Source organism: Bufo gargarizans, chromosome 3, assembly GCF_014858855.1.
Source record: "Bufo gargarizans isolate SCDJY-AF-19 chromosome 3, ASM1485885v1, whole genome shotgun sequence".
Classification (NCBI taxonomy): Eukaryota; Metazoa; Chordata; class Amphibia; order Anura; family Bufonidae; genus Bufo; species Bufo gargarizans.
The window spans coordinates 373,627,525-373,655,147 of NC_058082.1; the positions used below are offsets into that span (position 1 = coordinate 373,627,525).

At 41.3% G+C, this 27,623-nt stretch overlaps 1 protein-coding gene across 1 annotated transcript in view; it reads left to right on the forward strand.

Moving 5' to 3' along the window:
- Positions 1-10,849: 10,849 nt before the first annotated feature.
- The window catches only part of HNF1B (HNF1 homeobox B), a 66,751-nt gene continuing 49,977 nt past the window's right edge, over positions 10,850-27,623 (forward strand). Inside the window, exons 1-4 of the mRNA XM_044286182.1 lie at positions 10,850-11,365; positions 20,716-20,915; positions 23,616-23,880; positions 24,728-24,972. Of these exons, the coding sequence (XP_044142117.1) occupies positions 11,028-11,365; positions 20,716-20,915; positions 23,616-23,880; positions 24,728-24,972 (1,048 nt within the window). The 5' untranslated portion in view covers positions 10,850-11,027. The remainder of the gene's footprint in view (positions 11,366-20,715; positions 20,916-23,615; positions 23,881-24,727; positions 24,973-27,623) is intronic.

Below are 27,623 nucleotides of genomic sequence, written 5' to 3' on the forward strand. Positions count from 1 at the left end.
AAGGACCTTTGATGACGTAATTGCGCTCACCACGTGGTGAGCGCAGTGACATCAGTGCAGGTTCTGATGAATGAGGACAGAAGATTTCTATCTTCATTCAGCAGCACCTGCGCTGACGTCACCGCGCTCACCACTCCTGCGCGAACAACAGGATGAAGTGAGTAAAACATTTTTTTTTATTAACCCCTAAAGACGCATTTTAGCAAGCATTCTGTATTAAGAATGATATTATTTTCTATTATAACCATGTTATAAGGGAAAATAATACAGTAAATTGACTTTGATCAATTTACTTACATCATCTCCTAGCAACCATGCGTGAAAATCGCACCGCATCCGCACTTGCTTGCAGATGCTTGCGATTTCCACACAGACCCACTCATTACTATGGGGCATGCATTGCATGAAAATTGCAGAATATAGAACATGCTGCGATTTTCACGCAACACACAAGTGATGCATGAAAATCACCGCTCATCTGAACAGCCCCATTAAAGTGAATGGGTTCAGATTCAGTGCGGGTGCAATCCGTTCACCTCACATGTTGCACCCGCATGGAATTCTCGCCCGTGTGAAAGGGGCATAACAGCTGGCTGCCTGCCGGTAAGAGCAGCCGTGGTGCCCCGGCGATCGTTCCTCCGAGCCCCATGGACCTTGTGCTGTACATGTATGGCGCTGGTTCTCAAGTCACGTCCCATTCCGCCGTACATGTACGGTGTGGGTCCTTATGGGGTTAATAGGCAGCTGAAGTTTGCTGACAGAAAGGGAGCCAATAGGAAGAGCAGGCATTAGTTTACATTGTTTCTGCTTCTGCTGGAGTAGGCCAGCAGACTAGAGAGCCAATGCTACTGTGCAATTGCTTCGGAAAGTCGGTGGCGCCATTCAGCTGGCCTTGGCCCCCCAACCTCACGGGCCCTGTAGCAATGGCGTGGTCTGCCTCTATTGGCGGTACACTACTGTTCCTGTTACTCTCCCTATCCTTAGTCAGTGTAGGCCCCTAGGAGTGCATTGATATTCACAACACCATAAGAAGTCTAGCATGTGTGAATACAGTGTGAGGGGGTTCCTATAGGTTGCTGCCAAGCCTTTGGATTACTGCTAATTGCTACACCATTACTTACCTTGGTTTCAGTTTGCATGTAGATCAGGTTTGAGATGGAGCACAGTTATTATCGATTATTGCAGCTTGGCCGCAATGTGTATGAAAACACTAGCTATAATTATAATCTGATCTCATGATTTGTATGTATACATGATACATTTTTAAAAGATTTTATTCTTTTGTTTTCTGGGAGATAATCCAAGGTCAGAGAAGTCTGACAGTGGCTCTGTACCCTCTTCCCATTCAGAACACATGCATGCTCGGCCAAGCTGAACATGTGTGTGTGTGGAGGGGGAGGAGGGGGTTAGGGACAGCCTGTTGTCAGCCAAAGTAGGCTATGATCATTACCATGGTTCAAGAATCATCAAGTCGCATACAGTAGTGATACATTTCCAGACTTTTAATTTCCGTAGATGACCTAATAGGCACAATAACATGTACAGATGTTATTGAAGCAGGGTGGATTTGATTTAAATCAAACTGATTTAAATCACTAGTCAGTAAGGCTTGATTTAAATCATAGTTTTCTACATAAAGACTAATTCTTGCTGGTATAACTTATAATATGTAAGTAGATAAAGATTTTTAGAATAACAACTTTTCAAAATTAGTTTGATTCTGTATTCATAGGTTTGTAGAAGTTCGGATTAGGGTCTTTTTCTCAACTCTGTTCATGTTATAACATTTTTGCTGTGAAGAAGAGGCATGTGATCTCTGCTGAGTCAAATTCAGTTTTGAGAACTGCAAAAGTAAACCAAGCATCTGTGACAATATCTTGTAGGCAGAGAAACTGCCCAATAATCTTACAAAAACCTCTGGAAGAGCATGACATTTCTGAATGGATTAATAGAATTTATTTACCCCAAAAAATTAACATATACAGCCTTATTCTACATAATTTAAAAACGAATCTTTATTTCATGATGGAATAACCTTTGGTTGGTAATATATTTTCCTCAAAAAGCATCTTATATAATAAAAAATTAGATTTAAATAAAAAAAATCTGATTTAAATTAAAAAATCAGATTTTTTTTATATATATATATTTTTTTAATCATTGATTTTTATCCACCCTGGTGAGAAGTGATATCACATTCAAGTTTAGAAAAGCTTCATCTGTAACTTAAAAGATTATGTTGTGTCCAGTATAAGGCTACATGCACACAAACGTTGTTTGCTTCTGTGTCCGTTCAGTTTTTTTTGCGGATAGGATGCAGACCCATTCATTTCAACACTGTGTGCTGTCAGTATGTCCGTTTCGCTGCTCGGCAAAAAAATAGTGCATGTCCTATTTTATTCTAGTTTACAGACAAAGATGGGCATTATTACAACGGATCCGCAAAAAAACGGAATGTCATTCTTTTTTTAGCGGATCTGCAATTTGCGGACCGCAAAACACATACGGTCGTGTGCATGTAGCCTTAGGCCTCTTTCACACGATCGTATGGCTTCTTCAGTGTTTTGCGGTCCGTTTTTCATGGATCCGTTGTTCCGTTTTTTGTTTCCTTTATGTTTCAGTTTCTGTTCCGTTTTTCAGTTCCGTTTACCGTATGGCATATACAGTAATTACATAGAAAAAATTGGTGCTGGGCATAAAATTTTCAATAGATACGGAAGACATACGGATGCATTTCTGTATGTGTTCAGTTTTTTTTGCGGACCCATAGAAATGAATGGTTCCGTATATGGACCGTATACGGAACGCAATAAACAGTCTGTATACGGAACGCAAAAAACGTTTGTGTGAACGAGCCCTTAAACTGGCAAATATAAAGGGCTCTTTAGGCCACCTGCACACGTTGCGGAATATGAGCATTTTTTCTTCACAGATGCCTGTGCAGAAAACCCACAGTGTATCACAGTACCAGCATATTGTATGAGATTATGCTAATCTCATACACACTTTGCAGTTTTTTTCCATGCGGATTTCACTTTTTCATTGTAAGGGCTCATGCACACGAACGTATTTTCTTTCCACTTCTGTTTCTTTTGCTGACCATATGCGGAACCATTTACTTCAATGGGTCTGCAAAAACAACAGAAGGTACTTTGTGCACATTCCGTTTCCGTATTTCTTTTCCGCCAAAAAATTGTGCATGTCCTATTATTGTCTGTAAATCACGGTCCGAGGCCCCATTCAAGTCAAGGGGTCTGCAAAAAATACGGACGCACATGGAACACATCCGTATGTCATCCGTATGTCATCCATATTTTGCAGATCCATACTGTAGAAATACTATGCCCAGCCCATATTGCTCATGTGTTTGGTGATTAATAAGTTACTGTTTCCGTTTCCGATCCGCCAAAAACGGATCGCATACGGAAACGTTTTGTGGAATAACCGAACGGTAGAGGACTTAAATCTGAGAAAAAACAACTTCAGATACGGAACAACGGATCTGTGAAAAACAGACCGCAAAACAACAATGGTCGTGTGTATGAGCCCTAAGGGTGAGATCTGTGGCAAAACCACATCAAATCTGCACCAAAAACCGCTGCTAGACATTGTGGATTTTGGTGTGGATATGCTGCAGAAATGCCTTAAGCTGAGTTCACACGGGCATGACGTTTTGGCTCAGGATGCATTAAGTTAAATAAATGCGATTTTGGAGCTAAAACAAGTCAGTTTTCACAGCGATGGTGTTCAGTGTTTGCATTTTTTCAGCGCGGATAGCATCCGGATGACATGCGTTTTTAACGCGAGTGAAAAAAACCGCAAACATCCTGTTGAGTCACATGTTCACTTGAAACACAATATAAACACACCCAAGATGCTCTTCAGTTTGTGGCAGCTCCATTTTGTGTGGATCTATATAAAGTGTGTGGATTGTATTTTCAGGTGTTCCTTTTGTAAGCTGGATGTCGTCTTTGCCCGCATCAACTACTGATCTTGTTCTTTTGCACTGGCTGGTGTTTCCTTGTTTCGGAGAGTGGAGAGAAATGCTTGAGGAGGAACCGCGGAGGAAGAGGATGTGGGTTCACCCAATAATTGCACAGAGGGCTTGCAAAGGGCAGTTTGAAACTATGTATGCTGACCTGCGTGAGCACCCTGACAAATTTGTCTGTTATTGCCGAATGTCCATCCTTACATTTGATCTGCTTTTGGGGGAGATTAGGCCTGGCCTAACGTTCATGAACACCAACATGTGGTGTTGTGTTTCAGCTGAGGAACGGCTAATTATAACTCTGAGGTATGTAAATTTTGGAGCAGTCAGGAAAAAAACAATGTATTTTATGTCCGATATATAGCTGATTTAAAGCTGCATAATATCATGAGAAATGTGATGGTGATATTGTTTATAACGTTTATCTTTTTTTTATGCTTTCACAGATTTTTGGCAACAGTAAACTCATTTGCCTCATTACATTTATAGCAGGAATAGTGAGGGCTATCTGTGCCACCATATGGTTGCGACTGCGAGCTGCTTTGCTGCCACAACCAACAAGGCAGCAGTGGCTTCAGATTGCACAGGGCTTCCAGGAGAGGGCACAATTCCCCAATTGTATAGGTGCCCTTGATGGGAAGCATATATACGGGTGAAGAAGCCACCGAATTCAGGGTCCCGATTCTATAATTATAAACAGTTTTTCTCTGTAGTTTTGTTGGCCTTGGCTGACACAAACTACAGGTTTATAATTGTAGATATCGGGGCCTATGGAAGTTCGGCAGATGCTCACATCTTCCGGGCTTCCAGAATTGGTTGGTGGCTTCAGTCCAATCAACTGGACCTTCCCCAGCCAGCTCCTCTTCCTGGCTCTTCTGGCCCACCAGCGTCATATGTTATAGTTGGTGATGAGGGTTTTGCTCTATCGCCAAACCTGATGCGTCCTTTCCCTAGGCGAGGATTGAATGAGCAAAGGCGCACATTCAACTTTCGTTTAAGCAGGGCCATAAGGTATGTTGAGTGTGCCTTTGGGATTTTAGCCAGCAAATGGCGTATTTTTCATTCTGCTATTCAGCTTGCCCCTGAGAGTGTAAACAATGCTATTAAAGCATGTGTAGTGCTCCATAATTTCACTAGCATGCATGAGGCCAGTCCAGATGACGATGCAGGGGTGTTGACTTCAGCAGCCCATGGAGACCCTTCTCTACTTGGAAGAGCTGGTTCAGCAGGACTGAGAGTGAGAGAATTATTTCATATCTCCTTCTGGTTCATTTACATTTAATCAACAGCCCTTTTTATCTGGTCAAAGATAATATTGTTTACATAAAGTCACGATGACTATACATTGTATGTATCCTGGATGGATTTTTATTTTCTTTTGTTATTTTTTATTAAGCTATGAGGACCCTTAACGTGGGTTGCGAGCTTACATAATTCACCTGCATAACTAATTTTTTAAAATGCATGTGAAATATCAACTAATCCCTCATAATGTCATCTTTCCTGTACTGTGTATCTTACTAGTAATAAAAAAATAAAAATAAAGTCAAATTGTGTTGATTTTTTGGGGGGTTTACTGAAAAAAATAATATGTACACACAATATAGTCATATTTGACATAAATAATCACATTGACAACAATATATAACTTCCATCAGTTTACAAGTTGTAGTAACGTGAGGGTGTGGGGGGGTTAACATCTGATTGTGATGGCTGGTAACTGCCCTGAGAAGAGGGGGCAAAGTGCTGTGGTGGAGCAGCCTGAGCTATGGAGGGTGCAGGTGGAGGATATGTTGCCTCTGCACTGTATAGGGGCCCATATTGTTGGGGTGGAGGGAGGTATGGTTGCCGAGGAGGAGGAGGGTAGTGGGGAGCCCTGTTCGGAAACTGTGAAGGAGGCCTAGGTGGTGGCCCATAGATGTTCCCAAATAAGCGCCAATTTTCCAGTGCTATAAACAATTCTGTTGGATCTTTTGGCGGAGTGGCTGCCTAAATAATGATCCCAATGGCGCCTTGGGTCCGCAGATAAAGATCCTCTGGAATTTTTTTTAATAGTGTTCCAAGACTGCGCCCATATAATTCATAATGGTCCTCCTGCCGGACTTTGGACAAGTAGTCCAGTACCCAAATATTCACCTCCACTTCAGCTGTGGGCATTGACCGTTTCCGACGTGCTCCCAGCTGAAGTGAAGGTGCAGACTCTGCAGGAGGGATATGGGGCGTGGAGCTGGTGGATGGTCCAGTTTCAGACATCTCCTCTGTGTCCAGGGAATAGGGAATCTCTTCCTCAGCAGCAGAAGAATGCTGCTGGGCAGCCTGCTCTGTCTCTTTCTCCAGGTTGTCTTCAGTCCTTCAATAGGCATTTTTTGCTGAATAGCCACATCACAATCATTGCAGACTGGGTCTGGAAAATTGTCACGATAATAACATGAGAAGAGTCATGGTTTTTACTCAAAAACTCTGCCTCTACATGACCACCTGCTGATTGTCAGTCTGTCCATCATTAGCAGATTGGTCGGGGAGAGCAGGAGATTATGAATAACCATGACTCTTCTGAGACTCTTTTCAAGGCCTGGCCTGCAATGAGTCTGATCCTGGTTCTCAGAACCAACTTACTTTTAGGTCATATAATATAAGTGACAGGCCACTGAAATCAGCATTTGTGTCACTAATTTATGCTGCCCTCAGGGAGGTTAGCATAAACTTGATGACAGGTTCCCTTTAAAAATACTCAATTTATTTTGGCCTATACGATAATTATTATTTAGGATTTATTTTATAGTAAGCATATAGGATTACATATGTACTTACGGGCACACGTCCATTATGTCTCGGAGGAACAATAGCTGTTCTTTATAAATGTAGGGCTTTTCTTCAGTGGCCCTGAACCACTGCGGCCTGATGGGCCATTTCCTTGCGAAATTGGTCCCGGCAACTCCGCCATCTATTCTTTACTTCATCAACTACAAAAAAACAAAACAAAAAAAGGAATTAATACATGACATACTGTATGACTACCATGTGGTTTTGTAGGGATGTCCTCTATAGCATAGCAAATGGCAAACTATCTTCTCGGATAAAACATGTGCTATGTAAAATGGAGGACAATGTTACACATGTGCTATGCTACTTTGAACATAAAGTCATTATCACAAATGTGTATATATATATATATATATATATATATATGGACAGTGCACTTAAAGTATTGTGCTTGAGTTCAGGTGTTTTGCCCCAAACGTTTGCAAACACCTCCTTGGCTACTTCCTCCCAGGCAGCATCTTTCTTATTACAGTCATGGTAGTCACCAGACCGACTGTTCCACAGACAGGGCCTACCCTGGAACTCCACAATCATCTTCTCCACGTCCATGGGCTTGCTGGCTTGTCTTGGCATTTTTCCAGGTCCTCAGAACAACAGCAGCCAAACCAGGTTGGGACATGCAGCTCTGAAAAAAACTCACTTCCTGTCTAATCACTTTTTTTTTCAAGTGTTGCTAAGAAACCTGCGTTAAAAACGGAACGCAACGCATTGCAGCCGGATGCAATGCGTTATTAACGCATCCCCATTCATTTCTATGAGGCCTGTCCTGCGTGAAAAATGCAGAATATAGAGCATGCTGCGATTTTCACGCAACGCAGAAGTGATGCGTGAAAAAAAATGCTCATGTACACAGCCCCATTGAAATGAATGGTGCATTTTGGTCATTCATCAGATAATCGGTGGCAACTTTACACAAGTAGATTAGATTACAAATGTGCATACGAACGCTCGTTAGTGATAATCTGCCTGAACATTGTGCGATGTAAAGGTCCCTTAAATCATCGTCTGCAGCATATTCTTGCTGTCTAAACAGCACTCTGCTGCCAACAAGCAATGATTCTGTATGGGAACAAGTGATGGCATTAGCGATAGCTGCACCTTATACTGTGGAGGAGATCGCAGAGGTCACCTCCACTGATGAGCAAGGGATTGTCAGGAAGGAACGCTTTCTTCCCGGCAATCGCTTGTCAAATCAAACTGGCACAAACCACATGCATCGCAAAAGACTAAGGCCCCATGTTTACGAACGTGTGCCGCAATGCATGAACACAGTCCGTGGGGCAGCCGCAGCGGATCGCGAACCCATTCACTTGAAAGTATTTCACACAGAAAAAATTCAACCGAATCACGTTTATAAATCAAATCAAACTCAGCATAGAAAACGAACGTGACTTAAAAATACCTTTAATGTTAAAGTAATGGGTATTGGTACAACGGTACTTAATAACTAACAATACGTGATGTAATCCTCCAGGGGAGATATATAAATAATATGGCAGTGGGAAAAAGATTAATCAAGAAAACAGGATGATCAGGGGACCACAGGGGATGCTATCCCTGTAATACCCTAGTCTATCCTCAGCCCAGGGTTGCCCCCTAGTGGTGGAGGTTCCCTGTCCCCGTGCCTAATCCTAGAATATGGCTCCTTTCACACTAGCGTTCGTCGGTCCACTCGTGAGCTCCGTTTGAAGGAGCTCACGAGCGGACCCGAACGCCTCCGTCCAGCCCTGATGCAGTCTGAATGGAGCGGATCCGCTCAGACTGCATCAGTCTGGCTGCGTTCAGCCTCCGCTCCGCTCGCCTCCGCACGGACAGGCGGACAGCTGAACGCTGCTTGCAGCGTTCAGCTGTCCGCCTGGCCGTGCGGAGGCGAGCGGATCCGTTCAGACTTACAATGTAAGTCAATGGGAACAGATCCGCTTGAAGAGGTCACCATATGGCTCAATCTTCAAGCGGATCCGTCCCCCATTGACTTTACATTGAAAGTCTGAACGGATCCGCTCAGGCATCTTGCGCACTTAGAAATTTTTCTAAGTTATTAATGCAGACGGATCCGTACTGAACGGAGCCTCCGTCTGCATTAATATGATCGGATCCGTTCAGAACGGATCCGATCAAGCGTTAGTGTGAAAGTAGCCTAACCCTGTTAAAATCCTATAGACAGAGAACGTAACAAACAAAAATAGATAGAGAAAGAAGATAATGCATAAATGTATGAATAATGTCTGGTGCACTGCAGGTAATCATACACCAACATTTCCTTAAACAAAAAAACCCTACGCGTTTCACCTAAGGCAAGGATCATCGGGGGGTGAGAAAGATAGCACAATGATGAAAAATAATAATAATATAGATTTTTACTTAGCTCCCCTTCACTTGAAAGGGTCCGCAATCCAGCTGTTCCACAAAAAGATAGAACATGTTCTATCTTTTTGCGGAACGGAAGTACGTGACGAAACCCCACGGAAGCACTCCAACGGAGCGGCACCCGTGTATTGTGGATCCGCAAATGCGGTCCGCAATACGGCAATAGGAAGTACACGTGTGCAGGGAGCCAAAAGTAGATTTAGGCTAGGTCTACACAATGACATTTGTCGCGCGACAATAAGTCACACGACAGATAGGGCACAACTACACTGCAACATTTGTCGCGCAACATTTTGTTGCATCAATGTCGCGTCACAATTTTTATGATGGCAGTCTATGGTGTCGCACTGCAACATGCGACATGCTGCGACTGCAACAGTCGCAGAGAAATCCATCTCGAATGGATTTTCTGCGACTGTTGCGTTGCAGTCGCAGCATGTTGCATATTGGAGTGCGACACCATAGACTGCTATCATAAAAATGGTGGCGCGACATTGGTGCAACAAAATATTGCGCAAAAAAATGTTGTCGTGTAGACCTAGCCTTAATGTAGGAAGGAGGTGGCTCCTACCTGAGGCCTCTTGCACACGAACGTTTTTCTTTTCAGTTTACTTTCCGTATTTTACGTTCCGTATACGGTCTGTATACGGAACCATTAATTTCAATGGGTCCGCAAAAAAACGGAATGTACTCCGTATGAATTCCATTTCTGTATTTCTGTTTTTCCGTTTTGTTCAAAGATAGAACATGTCCTATTATTGTCCGCATAACAGACAAGGATAGGACTGTTCTATCAGGGGCCAGCTGTTCCGTTCCGCAAAAAACGGAATGCACACAGACATCATTCGGATTTTTGCGGATCCGTTTTTGGCAGACCGCAAAATACTTAAAAAGCCATACGGTCGTGTGCAAGAGGCCTAAATAAAAGTGTAGAATTACCTATAGAAAACACAGTTTAGATAACAATATTGCTGCTATCTTTCAAGTCATCAATTGTTTGCAAAAAAAAAACAAATGTGCATTGTTGTAGACTGTTCTGATCTTGCTACCAAATGTAAGCTTTATAGAGGTCACTTACATGAGCCCAACCAGTGGGGTCATCCCTACACTGATACACTTTGCACTTACAATAGAATTGGTGTATGTGGGATAACAACATTACAGATAACCTGATCAAACTACCTGAATGTGGTTGAGAAGACAATGTTGTGGTGTCTTCCATGGGCTTAATTCAAATATGAAATAGTATACAAATATATCTATATAACAGCAGTCCTTGTTGACTTAATCATAAGGACTTTTTCCTATTTTCTTCAAATAAGTTCCATCAGTTGAGAAATGCAAGCAGATACATAAGAACACATACATACAGTATTTACTACATGTATGGGCAGTTAAATGCCAGTACCAGCTGTCTGGTGGTAACTTGTTTCTGCACTGCATTTACTACTTATGATCATGAAGACAATATGTTGGTTGCTGGAAGCCAATAGAGATTTTTCTCTTTTAGCACTTGGTGGCTTCTTGCTTAACAAGTCCAAAGTTCACCCAGTGTTTGAGCGATAAACAGAGCCAATAAATGAGTGTGTTGTCACCAGCATAAAAAGGGAAAATGAGCCCAGCCTCCATTCTCCTCCTCTCCTTGCACCCTGGATGATGGGGCTGCCTTCCCACTCATTTGCATGTGTTATGATGTCCCATGGAGGAGAGCATGTCTGCTTAGAAGAAGAAGCTGGCCCTGTGTAGGAGTTTCCTGAGAGTTTTCTGAAGGCACCAGAACAGGTGCTCAGTGCCAGGGGATTGATTCATTTTTCCTTCACTTTCTCCCTCCCTCCCCTGTCCTTGTAAAATGGTCTCCAAATTATCGTCTTTGCAGCAGGAACTTCTCAGTGCTCTGCTGAACTCTGGAATAACCAAAGACGTGCTGCTTCAAGCCCTGGAGGACCTCATCCCCACACCCAGCTTTGGGGTGAAGCTGGAGAACATGCACATGTCTCCTGGGCAGGACCCTGACATCAAGCCCGTATTCCACACTCTTACTAATGGCCATCACAAGGGCAAACTTTCTGGAGATGAGGGTTCAGAGGATGGGGAAGACTTTGACACCCCACCAATCCTCAAGGAGCTGCAATCTCTCAACACCGAGGAGGCGGCGGAGCAGAGGGCTGAGGTGGACAGAATGCTGAGGTGAGGAGAACTGGCACTATATTGCTACAAATATTAGCTGGCTCCATTCATTCCATCTCTTTTACTTCCATACACAGTGAGCAGAGAAATCGATTAGGACAAACACAGCAATATATATATATATATATATATATATATATATATATATAACTATTTATAAGTAACATCTCTTTCATTTTCAAATACAGTGAGCAGACAAATCTATCGTGACATTTCATACCTCATTAATATGTGTTTTTATATATATAGATATATATATATATGTGTGTGTGTGTGTGTGTGTGTGTGTGTGTATATATATGTGTGTGTGTGTATATATATATATATATATATATGTGTGTGTGTGTGTGTGTGTATATATATATGCGTGTGTGTGTGTATATATATATATATATATATATATAGAAAATAGAGATAAATGTAGATCTTACAAAAAATTGCAGGTACACAAACCTATAACATTAAATACATTTGTTTTTCAGAGAAGTATTATTAATGAAATGCATGTGTTGGTTATCTATCTATCTACCACAATAAATGTAGTATAGCACATAGATATATGTAGAGAGAGAGAGAAAAAAATGCATATATCACAATAATTTTAAAAAATAACGAAAAATTGAAGAAGTGTGAAAGTATTCGTTTTCCTTCCTGTGCCTGTATGTGTGAGGTAGCACGAGGTCCGTGTACTGTATGTATCGCACTGGAATAATCATTTTGAGCCGAAATCTGAATATTTCTAAGATAGATACTAGGGGTTTAGAGAGAGTATTTATAACCATTTACCGGCCATAATGTGCAGTGAGTTTTATTCCGAATCGCCGGCACAATATCCGTGTCTACAAGGTGACGGGAAGGAAGGAATTCCTCCTGAAAGACACCAATGAACCGCGGTGAGGGAGAAGGAGGCAGGCTCACCTGGAAGCTTCTACCAGGCCCCGCACCGTGGAGGAGACCTGGGGCTTCACGTGCTCGGGAGGGGGCATACACAGTCACCCCCTTCAGCGGGTCTGCAGCTTCTACCAGGGCCCCCACCGTGGAGGGAGACCTGGGGCTTCACGTGCTCGGAGGGGGGCACACACAGTCACCCCCTTCAGCGGGTCTGCAGCTTCTACCAGGTGCCCACACCGTGGAGGGAGACCTGGGGCTTCACGTGCTCGGGAGGGGGCACACACAGTCACCCCCTTCAGCGGGTCTGCAGCTTCTACCAGGGCCCACACCGTGGAGGAGACCTGGGGCTTCACGTGCTCGGGAGGGGGCACACACAGTCACCCCCTTCAGCGGGTCTGCAGCTTCTACCAGGGCCCACACCGTGGAGGAGACCTGGGGCTTCACGTGCTCGGGAGGGGGCACACACAGTCACCCCCTTCAGCGGGTCTGCAGCTTCTACCAGGGCCCACACCGTGGAGGAGACCTGGGGCTTCACGTGCTCGGGAGGGGGCACACACAGTCACCCCCTTCAGCGGGTCTGCGCTCCTATAATTAATAGTGTCTATCTATTATCTATCTTTATCTAGATTTTGTATCTCCACACCCTCCACATCATGTCCTGTCATCCTATGAATGACTTTAATTCTGCTTGGGGTTCAGAGAGAAATGTCCATGTTTTTTCATATTTGACTCTATATTAATATACTAAGGGCATTATGTGGATGTCATTTGGCATCTACCACCATAGGGAACACTTTCCTTAGCAGGTAGACAATTGAGGGCAGATACAAATGCCACCTAGCTCACCTTATATCATGCACCCATCTGTATGAACCAGGAGGGTTTTTTAAGAAATGTTTTATATCTCTTTGTTTTGGATTTTTCTTGCATGGTTTGCTCTAACAACAGAGATATAGTTTACATGTAGTTAAATAAGGACAGATATGAAGTTACAATTGTAGCCAGTCCTTGGGGTGTTTTGATGCCTTTTGCTGTCTGTTTGTGGCTGTGTATTAACAAAACATATTAAGGCCTCATGCACACGACCGTATGTATTATGCGGTCCGCAAAAGATAATGATGACGTCCATGTGCATTCTATATTTTGCGGAACAGAACAGCTGGCCCCTAATAGAACAGACATATGCTTGTCCATAATGCGGACAATAATAGGACATGTTCTATTTTCTGGCAGAACGGAAATACAGACATACGGAAACCAAATGCATACGAAGTACCTTCCGTTTTTTTTTCTGACCCATTGAAATGAATTGTTCTGTATATGGTCCGCAAAAAAAATGGAACGGACACGGAATCAAAATGCACTTGTGTGCATGAGGTCTAAGGAGGATCATTTGTGAAGAAGGAGAAGGTGGGTATGTCCACCATTGTGTACTTTACCATATGTTCAGTGGGGAGAACAATGCCATTTGTAGTAGAAGCTGAGTTGTCAGACTTTCTCTATGAATGTATATGATAGGTTTTCTCCAATAGAGAATTCTGAGAAATTGGATACATCATAGTAGAGTTCCTCACGTGGCCTATAACAAGAAGGAAGCTTTATAACACTATATTGTGTGTTTTAGTAGAAATGACAACCTACTGTGCAACTTTGCAACATATTTGTAACACAAATTTGTGCAGTAATATTTTTTCCTGCTACCAAAATGTCATGCTGTTACCTCACATATTGTTCAGGTGCATTTGCCATAATTTATGTCTACAAGTATAAAAGAGATGTGAGGAGGCGGCCTGAACATATTAGAACAATACAGCGCGCACCTCAATCACCCAACAATGGTCTGAAGTTTCCTCCTGTGCACTTCTGCCTGAGCCATACACCACATGAGTGCACCTGCCCTAAATGAGCTCTTTCAGATTTCCATAAAATAACAACGCCATAGAAAATATGCATTTTGGGTGGAGTTACTTCCAGTAGTATTTTAAATATTTTGTAAACCTGACAGTATCAATAAGTGCTAAGACTTTATGTAAGAGTTTCAGGATAGTTGACTTATCTTGCTGTTTCATACATCATCCTATCACCTAAAAGTGTTAGACAATTGTTTATACTACGATACTACTATATCTGAAATGCCAGCTTGAAACGTAAAAGACCAAGGCAGTTGTGAGATAAGAGGAATATTTTTTATAATAAAAAGAATGGATAGTATTTTTAATCTTGCATCAAAATCTACTGTATATGTTTAAAAAAAAATACAAAATGTAATGTCACAAGACGTGAAAATGTATGCCACATATGCTAGCACTTCTGTAAACAGTACGCCTGGCAAACACATACCAGGTTAATACAATTTCTGCCCCATAGAAACTTATGGACATTGCATTATCGTGACCGGACATGCCGTGTGAATAGCCTAACTCAAGTAACGGCAAGTCCTCACTTGGCAAAGCAAAGCAGTTTGGGGTTTTACTTATTTTTTTTAAACAAGGGCCATTGGTATATTCATTACTTCTGCGGGTGATGAGTATCAATGTTAGCTCTGGATTTATCCTAGTATTACTGGGAGGGTTTAGTAAATAACTACTTAGTAAGGTGATGTGACTAGAAATACTTGTGTGTATCCATTTAAATGGTGTAAAAATGGCAGTATTTTTTATATACTAAGCAGACCTTGACAAACAACTTTTTCTCGGATCTTTCATCTTTTTACCGTTGTAAATACTAATTTTACAGAGGACCTCCTCAGTGCAATCTGCAGGCAGCATGCTATAGAGCAGGGTTGATATCTAGATTTGTGGGAAAGGTTCAGTAAAACGTATAATGTATACAGTGACGTCTCTGATCTCAGTTGTACACAGGGAAGGTGTTATCAGTGATTGATAGTGTTCTATGTGTAAGGGCTGTATTATACCGCCCCAATGTTCGGGCAGTGCGAGCAGCGTGTGGATGGTACAACAACCACCCATGCTCGTTCACATTGGCCTGATTACACGGGCCAATGCAAACTGAATGAGGAAGAAAATCATGACCTGAAAGTCCAATATTGCCTTTAGTGTGTATACATAGACCGCTGTCAGTGATGGCCTTAAGTTCAGAAAGAAGTTTAAATGCACAAATGACAGGTTTTATGGAATCTTTTCCCACAAAAACGATGTATCCGTCTGCACAGTGTTTTCTGATCTGTAACATACTGCTTGCAGATTGCGTCCCCTTAAAGCAGAACTGAGGAGAACTACTGCACAAATGTAAATATAGCCTAATACTGGCTGGTATCAGTGTAGCAGTAGAAGAAGAGTTGTGTAAGGAAGTTTTGCTTTCATGATTTGTACATCTTATGAAGATTATACAATTTTCATGAAGTTAGAAAACAGTTTTTTTTATGTATGTCTAATTTTCAGGACTAGCTGAGCGTTCCTTATAACTTTGTGTCACTTGAATATTATCTGATCCATATATCATGTAGCTAAAGATCAATAACCTGGTAGATGTATATTATCTCATGAATGAGGAATGTCCCTCTGTTGAGCCTGGATGACTGCTCACATATGCAGGACGTCATAATGTACACATTGTCACTAGACTGGCATTAGGTTTCCAGCAGTAACCTGCCTCTTCAGGGTGCTGTGACTATGAGTTGTATATGAATGTTTTATTACGCTAATGACTCATTTGTCAGTGGATTTGCATGATCTATTGCTTGAATAAATTATCATTTATTGTGAATTGTTCCAGTTCTATAATGAAGTTTCCTTGTTTCGCCTGATCTCAGAACTGTAAGCATTTTTTTAAAAAAATATTTGCTCATCTAAATGTTATAATATGGGCTCATACACAAGCACTATCTTTTGCAATTTTCCATCTTTATAATACCCTTTCCTTACTGTCAGATGCTTTTAATGTGGCATTTACACCTAAATATTATTTTGAAAATGTATTTGGAAGAATGATCTGCATTTTATTAACTTCAGCAGGGTATACATTTGTGTCTATGTGACAGTGCATGGCTGAAAACTGAGACCACCTTCCAAAAAGTTGGCCTCTCCCTGTTCATAAATAACAGAAATTGACAAACTTAGGCTACTTTCACACTCGCGTTTTGGGCAGATCCGTCGTGGATCTGCAAAAACGGATCTGTTACAATAATACAACCTCATGCATCCATCATGAATGGATCCGTTTGCATTATCTGTAACATAGCCAAGATGTCAATGGGAGACAGATCCATTTTCTATTGTGCCAGATTGTGTCAGAGAAAACGGATCCGTCCCCATTGACTTACATTGTGTGCCAGAGCGGATCCGTTTGGCTCTGCATCGTCAGACGGACAGTAAAACGCTGCAGGCAGCATTTTGGTGTCCGCCTCCAGAGCGGAATGGAGACTGATCGGAGGCAAACTGATGCATTCTGATGTAAACTGGTGTAAAGTAGAAGCGGCTTAGTTGCCCATAGAAACCAATCCATTCTACTTTACACCATCTTGATAAATCTCCCCCATAAGGTGAGATTTTCATGAGCAGGATTTAATGATAATAGGCTCCAAATGTATAAAATGTTACATGATGTTTAATATCTAGAGATGCTACATGATGTTTAATATCTAGAGATGAAATTAGGTAATATTTTTGTATTTAAAAAAAAAATCATATGTGTAAAAAAAACATCTTTGCCTAGCTAACCAAGACCACATTGCTACCCAGTTTTCTGAAGTGGTGAATGCAGCACAAAAACAAAAAAGTCTTACATTTCTGTGAGGAAAAAAAGATTTGCGATAACTATTACATTTGTAGGACTAAAATGTGGGATCTGTAGCCCGTGGAGCCTGAGAAAATGAACAGAGGGGCTGGTCAGGCATGCATACGGCCTCTCCACTAATTTCTATGGGCGTTCTGGAAATGGCTGAGCGCCATTCTTTTTGTTATCACCATAACTCCCATAGAAATGAATAGAGCGGCCATCACGCATGCCCGACCGGCTGCTCCATTCATTATCAGGGGGTCTCCGTGAGGAACGAGCCCCTGTTCTCTTGAATGTATGATCTACACCAATCTAATATGTATCCACTATCCTGTGGATAAGGCTACATTCACATGAACGTATTGTGTTCCCGTGTCCGTTCAGTTTTTTTTGCGGATAGGATGCAGACTCATTCATTTCAATTGGTAAGTAAATAATGTGGACAGCACACCATGTGCTGTCCATATCCGTATGTCCGTTCTGTAGCCCCGCAAAAAAAAGGTCCTATTCTTGTCCTTTTGGAGACAAGGATAAGCATTGTTACAATGGATCCACAAAAAAAAGGATGCCATACGGATGTCATCGCTTTTTTTGCGGATCAGCAATTTGTTGTGTGAATGTAGCCTAAGCGATAACGTATGCCTCAGTAAGAAAGACAGCAAAGAACCCAGTGGTCACTCTGGATGATCTCCAAAGATCCCGGTGTGCCAATGGGAGAAACGTAGCACTCTACCAATCGGAGCTTCATGGCAGAGTGGACAGAGAAAAGCCTCTCCTCAGTCAAAGACACATAGTACAGGCCAATTTCTTGCTAACAAAGCTAGAACCATTTCTTGTACTTCACATGGAATCTCCAAATTCATTGTTCCAACTCTTCAAGATTTATTTCAGGCTGGAAGCGTGGTGGGTGCGTCCTATTGTATAGGTGTGTGCTTTCTGCTACAGCTCTTATCACATCTCAGTGCGTAGATCCTTTCTGTTGTAACTCTTTCCCTGTAACTACCACAGCTATGGCTGTATGTCAATGCTGTATTTTAGTTTTTCCTTTTTAAGAAATTACCAAAGATTTTAAAGGCTGTGGGGGAGATTTACCAATCAATCTGAACCAAAAGTAGTGCAAAATGTGCCAAAATTACAAGCCATCTAGTTTCACATTTCTCACATGCCAATGTCAGTATACACTCCATAAAGAAGGATTCACGGCGAAATAGAAATCTGCTGAGAAAAGTGGACGTGGTTAATAAAGTCATGTTAGGACCTTCAGATTTATGAATGTTATCAGAGAAAAGGTGCAAATATAGGTGATGTAAGCATACCATACAAGTGTAAACGAATGAAAAGTCGCACACAGCAATCGTAATTGAGACTTTTTGCTATAACATCACAGCCCCCTGCACCGTTGGTCATATTCAGTACTTCCTGCTCTTCTCCCACAAACTTGCCTAAAAATGTCACAAATGCTGGAAAATGTCACATTTGGCATAAAAAAGTCACAAATCTGCATGCGTCTCATTTATAATGCCCTGTATGACATTTGATAAATTTAGTCTCAACTTTCACCACTTTCATCTCCATCTCTAAATTTAGTTATGGTGCAAATTTTGCCAAAATTGATAAATCTTCCCTCTCTTTTCATGTTGTCATGGGGTATCAAGTGCAGAATGATTTGGAAAAACTTGATTTTTTTTTTTTTTTTTTAGCACAAAGCCGCAGCATCGTGAATTGTATATTTCTCATAAAGGTTTATTTGGTTCTTATCCTGTTGACAAAATATTCATTCATCTGATATCAGTGGAATGCCTAAAAACCAGCCTGTATAAACTGGTGTATTCAGCACTTATGTTCTTTAATTGCTGAGCTTGGAACGTGCATTCCTTCCTTGTGAAGGCTGCAGCACCCACTTTATAGACGTCTTGAAATAATTCCAAAGCACAAGATATAATAGACTTTCAGTGTGGTTTCACACACACTGGGGCAGATTTGCTAAACCTCTAGATGGCATAGACTTAGACAGGCTGTCTAGATCTGCACTCAAAGTCGCAAGCAGTCGAAATTGTCTTTTTTTTTTTCTGTCACAGGCTCCTGTAGAGCTGGTCATATTCAGTACTTCATGCTAAGCTTGGAATATGTAATCCTTCCCTATGAAGCCTGCAGTGCCTACTTTATAGATTTATTAAAGTGGCTCAGGATGGATGATAAAACTGGTGCCAGGCAAGGTACATAATGAGCTCTCAGGGACAATCAGGTACTTATGTGCCCGGCAGATGCCCTCCTGAATTCAACTGCTGTGGACCACATGTCACCTCTTAAGCCCACTGCTCCATATCCTAATCAGAGAGAACTGGAGGTGGCTAGAAAATGGGATTTATTGGTGGCTACCACAGAGGGACAGATTTTGGGGCAGTATATTGTGCTACACTGTGGTATATGGTTCTGATGGGACAGTATTTTGCACTATGCTATTGCTGACCCCGTCTATTTGTGTTGCCCTGCCTACAACATGGGGCCACTTTTAGAATTTTTTTCCAGGGCCATATCTCTATACTAACTCTCAGTTAGCATACTTTGAGACAGAATTTAATGCCAGAATTGTGGATACATTTTTGTGCAAAATGTTGCATATTAGGCCACACCCCATTCATGTAAAGCAATATTTCTTTTGTCATGCCACACCCCTTTTTGGACTAGGTGCAGAAACTTTCTCTGAAACCAGATGTGCCAAATTGTGCCTATTTTTGGCACAATTTACTCCAAAATCTAGGAGCAGTCTCATTATTTTGTTTTAGCTAAAGCCGGAGGTGGATTAGTAAGATGGAGAAATAGAAGTCTTTAACTCCTGTTCATTAAAATCTACTTTCAGGTTTTCTAGAAACACTGCATATAAAATGGCAGTGTTTTAAAAAAAAATATATATATCCTTAAAGGGGTTATCCAAAGCTGTAACCCCCACAGTGCCCAGGCCCCTCATACAGACAATACTTCCTTGGTCCCTGATGCCTGTGTCATGCCAGAGTCCTCCATGGCCATCACTGCATCTCCCTTTTCGTGCAGATCACAACTTCCAGCAATAGGGGGGTGCACCCCAATAGTAGGCCGCGATGCAAGGGGGAAGGTCACCTTCTATTAGCTGCATTCCCCATCGTCAAATTTTGTGATCTGCACAACGGGGGCATGTAGCGATGGCTGTGGAGGGATATGGGATCCTTACGACCTGCCAATGCCTGGGCCAAGCCCTACGTATGTTCTGAGCCGACTGTACATGTGTTTTGAATGGTTGCAGCGTTTTGATGTCCGCCTGACAATGCGGAGAGCCAAACTGATCCATCCTGACTTACAATGTAAGTCAATGGGGACGGATCCGTTTTCACTAACACAATATGGTGCAATTGAAAACGGATCCGCCTCCCATTAACTTTTAATGTAAGTCAAAATGGATCCGTTTGCATTATCATCATGGTTATGCAAACGGATCCGTTCTGAACGGATGCAAGCGTTTGCATTATAGGTGCGGATCTCTCTGTGCAGACGGATCCGCACATAACACAGGTGTGAAAGTAGCCTTATATGAAACAGTAACTGATGCTGGAATGTCTGTGGCAAAATACATGAGAATCAAATATTGTTAGAAAAGGTTTTACTGATGATACATTTTTTTTCTTGATTGTCACTGTCGTGTTTGTGTCACCAGATATATTTACTTAACATTACCTATTTTCTTTCAGTGAAGATCCATGGAGAGCTGCAAAGATGATTAAAGGATATATGCAGCAACATAACATTCCCCAAAGAGAAGTGGTTGACATTACTGGACTGAACCAATCACATCTTTCCCAACATCTCAACAAAGGAACGCCAATGAAAACCCAAAAACGTGCTGCTCTATATACCTGGTATGTCAGGAAGCAAAGGGAGATACTAAGACGTAAGTACAAATCCCACACATACTCTTCTAAGTTTTACTAGATTTTAATAGATATCGTGTCATTACCAGCTACCATGATGTAGCACCCAGATCATAATCTGATCAGAGCAGGGGCAGAGTGGGAACTTAAAGTGGCCCTGGAAAAAAACTCAAAGTGGCTCCATGTTGGAGCTTGGTCCAGATTGGCAGAAGGCAGGCCCAAACAACTAGGCATGGTGAGCGATATCAAAGTACAGAACAAAATACTGCCCAAACAGAATTAAATACCATAGTGATGCTCAAAATATGGCCCCAGCAGAACCAAATACCACAGTGTTGCAGAAAATACTGCCACAGCAGAACCAAATACTATAGTGCGGCACTAACCACCACCCGGGAAGAACCAAACACCACAGTGGGAGTACAATATACTGCCTCAGCAGAACCAAATACCACAGTGCCACACAAAATACCACCCCAGCACATATTGTGGCACAAAATACTGCACTAGCAGAACCAAATACCTCACCAGAAGATGCTCCTCTGTGATGGCTAGCAATGGCTGCCATGTTATGTCCTCCTCCCCCTCCAGTTGTGGAAATATGGTGGAGGGGGCTGAGGATGTGAGATGCTGGTCACAGTACTGAGCTGGCCCTGTCCTCAGCAAGCTGACTGGTCTTTTATTGCTAGCAAGCATATAGGACAGTGGTGGCGTACCTATGGCACGGGTGCCAGAGGCAGGACTCAGAGCCCTCTCTGTGGGCACCGGAAACCTGGAAAAGGTCTGTGGTGTACCAATATGCCTTAGACTTTTCCTGCCATTCAACACGAGCAGCGCACTGAATGTAGCCATGCTATTATAGCTAAATGATAAAGTACATAGAAGATATACTATACTGGACTGTAGTATTCAGGTTAAATTGCTGTGTTGGCACTTTGCGATAAAAAAGTGGGTTTTGGGTTGCAGTTTGAGTAATTATACACTGCATGCCTATTATCTTCAGTGACGTCTCCGACTATAGATGTTCTCTTTTCTCATTTTCTCAGTTCAGCCCAGATTGCCATGAAAATGTTTTCCAGTCACGGCTCATCTCTGCTGAGTTTGCCAAAAAGTCATCTTAGGTTCATTAGTTTTTCATCCTCCTTCTCAATACAAATTCCATATAATGGTGCCGTTGCACTTTTATCTTGCTGCCACCACCAATACTGTGCCTGCTGTGATCCCAAATGCCCCCAAACAATATAATGCAGAAAATATAGTGCCATACAGATAGTCTTAGTACCTTACAAAATAATTGCGCTAAGCAGAGGACCTTCAACCCTTATAGTGCTTCCATATAGTGTCCCCAGTAGTAATGCCTGCCTATAGTAGCCACAGTAGTAAAATGTCTTTGGCCAGTGAGAATGAATGGATTGGCAAAGAGTCATTGACTGAGAATGGTGATACAGTTGAATTCAGTAAGGCAATCTCATGACATTACAGGCTGCCAGCTGGGTAGATAAGGGCCTGACACTTCCAGCTTTAATTAAAACTTGTTAGCACCAGGTCCTTCTGTACCCAGACAGTGGACATGAGAAGGTTTCTGGTGGCTTCCTTGTTATCGGCCACTCAGGAAGTTACCTGAAAAGGCCTATTGCTAATCCACCCCTGGACCAGAGCATTCTATTGCTGGAATTCTGTGAGATAATCCCACACCAAGTATTCAGATCGCCTGAAGTTCCTTCAAAGCTTTGGACAGTTCCTAGGGAAATCTACGGGTTGTCCATGTATAGACATACTGTATTGGCCAGGGTAAGAGACATTCTTTGTAGCCACTCTGGCTAATTAAGGGTCTTGTGGGTCCCTGCTCTATTTGACAATGAGTTTTCTAAACCACACAGCCCCTTTCCAAATGTTTCATGTTCATTAGATCCTGTCTTTGCATTGTTTATTGGTATCCATAGCTTTTTGGTAACATATGTTTCTGATGGAATAAAATGTGTCTATAATGTACCTACTCTGTCTCAGGAATATACAACACTAGGGGGAGATTTATCTAAACCGGTGCTTTCTGTGTCAGTCTTGATATCCCTTGCTCCTCTGGAGGATGCATCTAATTTATGATTAGGTGCACACTGCATTATAAATTAGGCACATCCTCGTGCAGTTCGTGCACCTAAACAGAGAACTACAACAGCTTAGAGCTGCTGTAGATTTCTGGCTTCATTTGCACCAGAAAACTGACATAAATGAGGATAGATTTGTTGTGGTGACTGGCCACGTCTCCTTCCTGCCCATGCCACTACCCTTTTAGGGAATATGGCGAGGGGCAGCATAAAATATGAGATGTGAGGCCTGAGCCTATACATAACTTTGGTGCTTCCTCCAGGAGCACAGAGGGACCAGCGTGGAAAATGCTGGTATTAATAAATGTCCATCAATATTTCTATTAAGCTGCTTTTGGTAATAGTGGTTATTTGTACACTCCAATAAAGCTGTAATTGTCATTTCATTGTGGAACATTGTGGGTGATTACATTTGGTACAATTCAACCTTCCACAACTTTATATCATTCTGGCAAGTAAAACATTAGCTTGAGTTTAATTTTAGTAATTGATAAAATACATGTTTCTTACCATTCCTTATTGTTTCTTAACAAATGTATAGGACACAAATGGCGTTATGTTCTTTTGGTCATGTGTATTTTCTATGGCTAGATTTATTTTCCCCTTTCTTTACAGAATTCAGCCAAACAATCCAGGGTTCTGGAATTATGACAGACAAAAGCAGTCAGGATCAGCTGCTGTTTCTCTTTCCAGAGTTTAACCAACAAAATCAAGTCGCAGGGCAATCTGATGATTCTTGCTCAGAACCTGCAAGCAAGAAAATGAGACGTAATCGCTTCAAATGGGGGCCTGCTTCCCAACATATTCTTTACCAGGCATATGAAAGACAAAAGAACCCCAGCAAAGAAGAAAGAGAAGCTTTGGTAGAAGAATGTAACAGGTAATGATGGCAAGTCATTTGTCTGGGATATTCTAAATACAGAGGAGTTTTTGTGGCCAAAGTGTTCTATCCACCTGTTGTTTAAAGCATAACAGAGTTAACAGGAGTTGACTTAAAGGGGTTATCTTGGTATTTGATATGTATGGCCTATCCTCAGGCTAGGTCATTAATCTCTGAATAACCTCTTTACTTGAAATATAAAAAAAATGATGGATCCATCAAAATCCTGCTAAAAAAGGAAAAAATGTGTCCTACACAAAAATGCTATATTTTTTTTACACAGTGTATGTTTTTATTTTTGTCCTTCCACAACATAGGAACATGATCAAAACAAGATCATAGTAGAAGATATAAATATATCATAGGAACTAAGACATTCACATAAACATGACTAAAATGCTTGTTGAGAATGTTCTGAAAGATACTGGTGAATTTTGAAGGCAAGGTTGATTAAAGTTCATGGCACACTGGCTACTGTGCATAAATACTCCCTAATCGACCAAGACTCTTCCTAACAAGTTCATAACAAGTAACTCAAAGTCTTCTTGAGTCTCCTGGCCTCCCTATTCCTACCAGTGTAGGTGGAAATCACTCACTCATTTAGCACTATTTATAATCCCTGTTACTGACAAGTGGCTGGTCCACGCTCCACAATTGTACATTCTGATCATAGCCCTCATCCCTTTAGAACACAAGCTCTATAAATTATTCATTATAAATAAGGAATAAAAAATAAAACTGCAATTCTCAACACTGGACAAGATGTCAAAAGAAATATTAAAAGAAAGAAACATTGATAAAGATATTTGACAAGAAGCTTATTTTCCCTTTTGATTTATGTTTGTAGAGCAGAATGTCTACAGCGGGGAGTATCTCCATCAAAGGCACATGGCTTGGGATCAAATTTAGTGACAGAAGTTCGTGTTTATAACTGGTTTGCTAACAGGCGGAAAGAAGAGGCATTTCGACAGAAATTAGCCATGGACGCCTACAGTACAGGGTCATCACATCCACACAACATGAATTCACTTATGTCACACGGGTCTCCACATCATACACAGTCAAGTTCTTCTCCACCGACCAAATTGCAAGGTAAGAAATTAAGTTGTTTGGTTTGTAAAGGCATCATTTCATCCCCCCATAATAAAACCCAGAGGGCATTCATTTATACCTTCCACTTTCATATTATTTTAAACTTTATATATTAAAGAGGGTTTACATGGCCTGATGTTCAGGCCAATTATCTGGAACAAACATTCGCACAAATCATTCCAGATAATCAGCCCATGGAACGGTGCCGCTGATCACCTGATGAACAAGTGAAACGCTCTGTCATTGGGTGAAATGATTGTTGATGCGGACACCTCAATCATTGTTTCTGGGCAGGAGATTGTAACTGTGGAAACAATGCAAGTGTATGGGGGAAAGCGATAGCAGTAACCATCACATGTCTTGATACAGTGGAAGTGGTTGTTGCATGGAAATGAACTACTTCACCTCCATTGACAAGCAGGTAATTGTCCAATTGTTGGGAAAGAACGGTTTCTTCCCAATAATTGCCTGTCCTATTGGGCCATGTAAACCTGCCTTTAGTCAGAGAATGAAACATCCACTTTCATGTGTTTTGGGGAAGTGGTGCTTGTCTGGAATGTGGATTTCTGTTAACACTGTTTAACCTTTGAAGCTCTACTACACATAAATTCTACTATGGCATGCTGCCACTTCGAGGGGGCCTTGGATTTTACATCACACTCTTTGCATTGTTATGTGTATGATGTCATCTAATGGACCAAAAAACAGTCACCAGATAAGAGAGACTTTCAAAAAAACATAGTTTTCTAAACTAGTACATGTACATTTTGGGGCATTTATTGATATTATGTTGATGGTTAGCTTAATGCAGCAGGGAGGGGCATACACAAAGAAATAATAACCTATGGTAGAATTTAAGATGTTGTTAGATCTCAGTAATGATAAGTAATATAATAAATTAATGTTTGTCTCAAGATAGGCGATGACTTGTTTGACAGCACGACTTGTGACCATACACTGATACATGCTTTTTTTCTTTTCGTTGCATGAAAATGTTTAAGTTACTTAAATTTCAGACATTTTTGTATGGTCATTAACTTGCTCACTCAGATATATGCTCATTTTATCCTCCTTAAACTAATATGTGATAATGGTATATAACCCGTAACTAAAGAATTTAATAAATGTCTCCATTAGCGGATTGTTGGATATATGTTCAGCAACATCAAATATACAGTAGCCATACCCTGTAAAAAAGAGAAAGATTTAACAGCTGCGAAGTGGAAGTGGATATCTTGATTATCTGTGATCATGCATCACTTTCTATACATATGTTCTATCGCTATAATGTAAAACCCATCCTTGGAATGACATGCTCATAAAATACCTCTTCTTGATTTCCATGTATTTGAGCTTGTTTTTATAATACAGACTCTCAGACACTTCCTCAAGGCTCTTTAGCCTGTTCTCTGTTTTGAAGTGCTAATGAGAACTTACATTAACCCTTACTTGAGAATTGCCTTGACCATGGATAGATCATTTTACTTCCTCTTTCTGAGTCTACAATTAAGACTGGGTGTATAATAATAATGATAATAATAATAGTGTAATACTTAATACTTATACTCCAAATGCAAGTATTATTCTGGGGTGTATAATAATAATAATGTAATACTTATACTCCAAAAGCAAGTATTATTATATGTTTTCATTACACCTGTTTTAATGGGAGGTATACAAAAATCAGCTATTTAAACAATGCAGAATAATTAGGGTAACAATCTTAGGCTACTTTCACACCTGTGTTAGGTGCGGATTCCTCTGGTATCTGCACAGATGGATCCGCACCTATAATTCAAACGATTGTATCCGTTAAGAGCGGATCCGTTTGCATTATAAAGAACAAAGTCAAAACGGATCCGTCCTGACTTACATTGAAAGTCAATGGGGGACGGATCAGTTTTCAATTGCACCATATTGTGCCAGTGAAAAACTGATCTGCTCCCATTGACTTACATTGTAAGTCAGGACGGATCAGTTTTCAATTGCACCATATTGTGTCAGTGAAAACAGATCCGCTCCCATTGACTTACATTGTAAGTCAGGACAGATCAGTTTGGCTCCGCATCGCCAGGTGGACATCAAAACGCTGCAAGCAACGTTTTGGTGTCCGCATCCAGAGCGGAATGGAGGCGGAACAGAGCCAAACTGATGCATTCTGAACAGATCCTTATCCATTCAGAATGCATTGGGGCTGAACTGATCCGCTTTGGGCCGCTTATGAGATCCCTGAAACGGATCTCACAAACGGAATTCAAAACCCGTGTGAAAGTAGCCTTATTTACCAGTACAGATATTTATTTATTTTACACACTTATATAGTGCTGACATATACTGCAGCTCTTTACAAGCATTAACATTATGCTGTGCCCAATGGGGCTCACAATCCAATTTCTCTATCAGTATGTCTTTGGAATGTGGGAGGAAACCAACGGAAACACGGGAAGAACATACAAACTCCATGCACATGTTGTCCTTAGTCAGATATTAGTAAAGGTTTATATATTACAGTACAGTACAGGATTATATATTTTTCCTTTCATAGAAAGCAGTTTTTTCAAGGTTCATAAATTCATTGTGCGGAATTTATAATAGAACAGCATTTTACGTTGGTCTATGTTCTCACCTGCACATGCCTTGTCATAAATTAT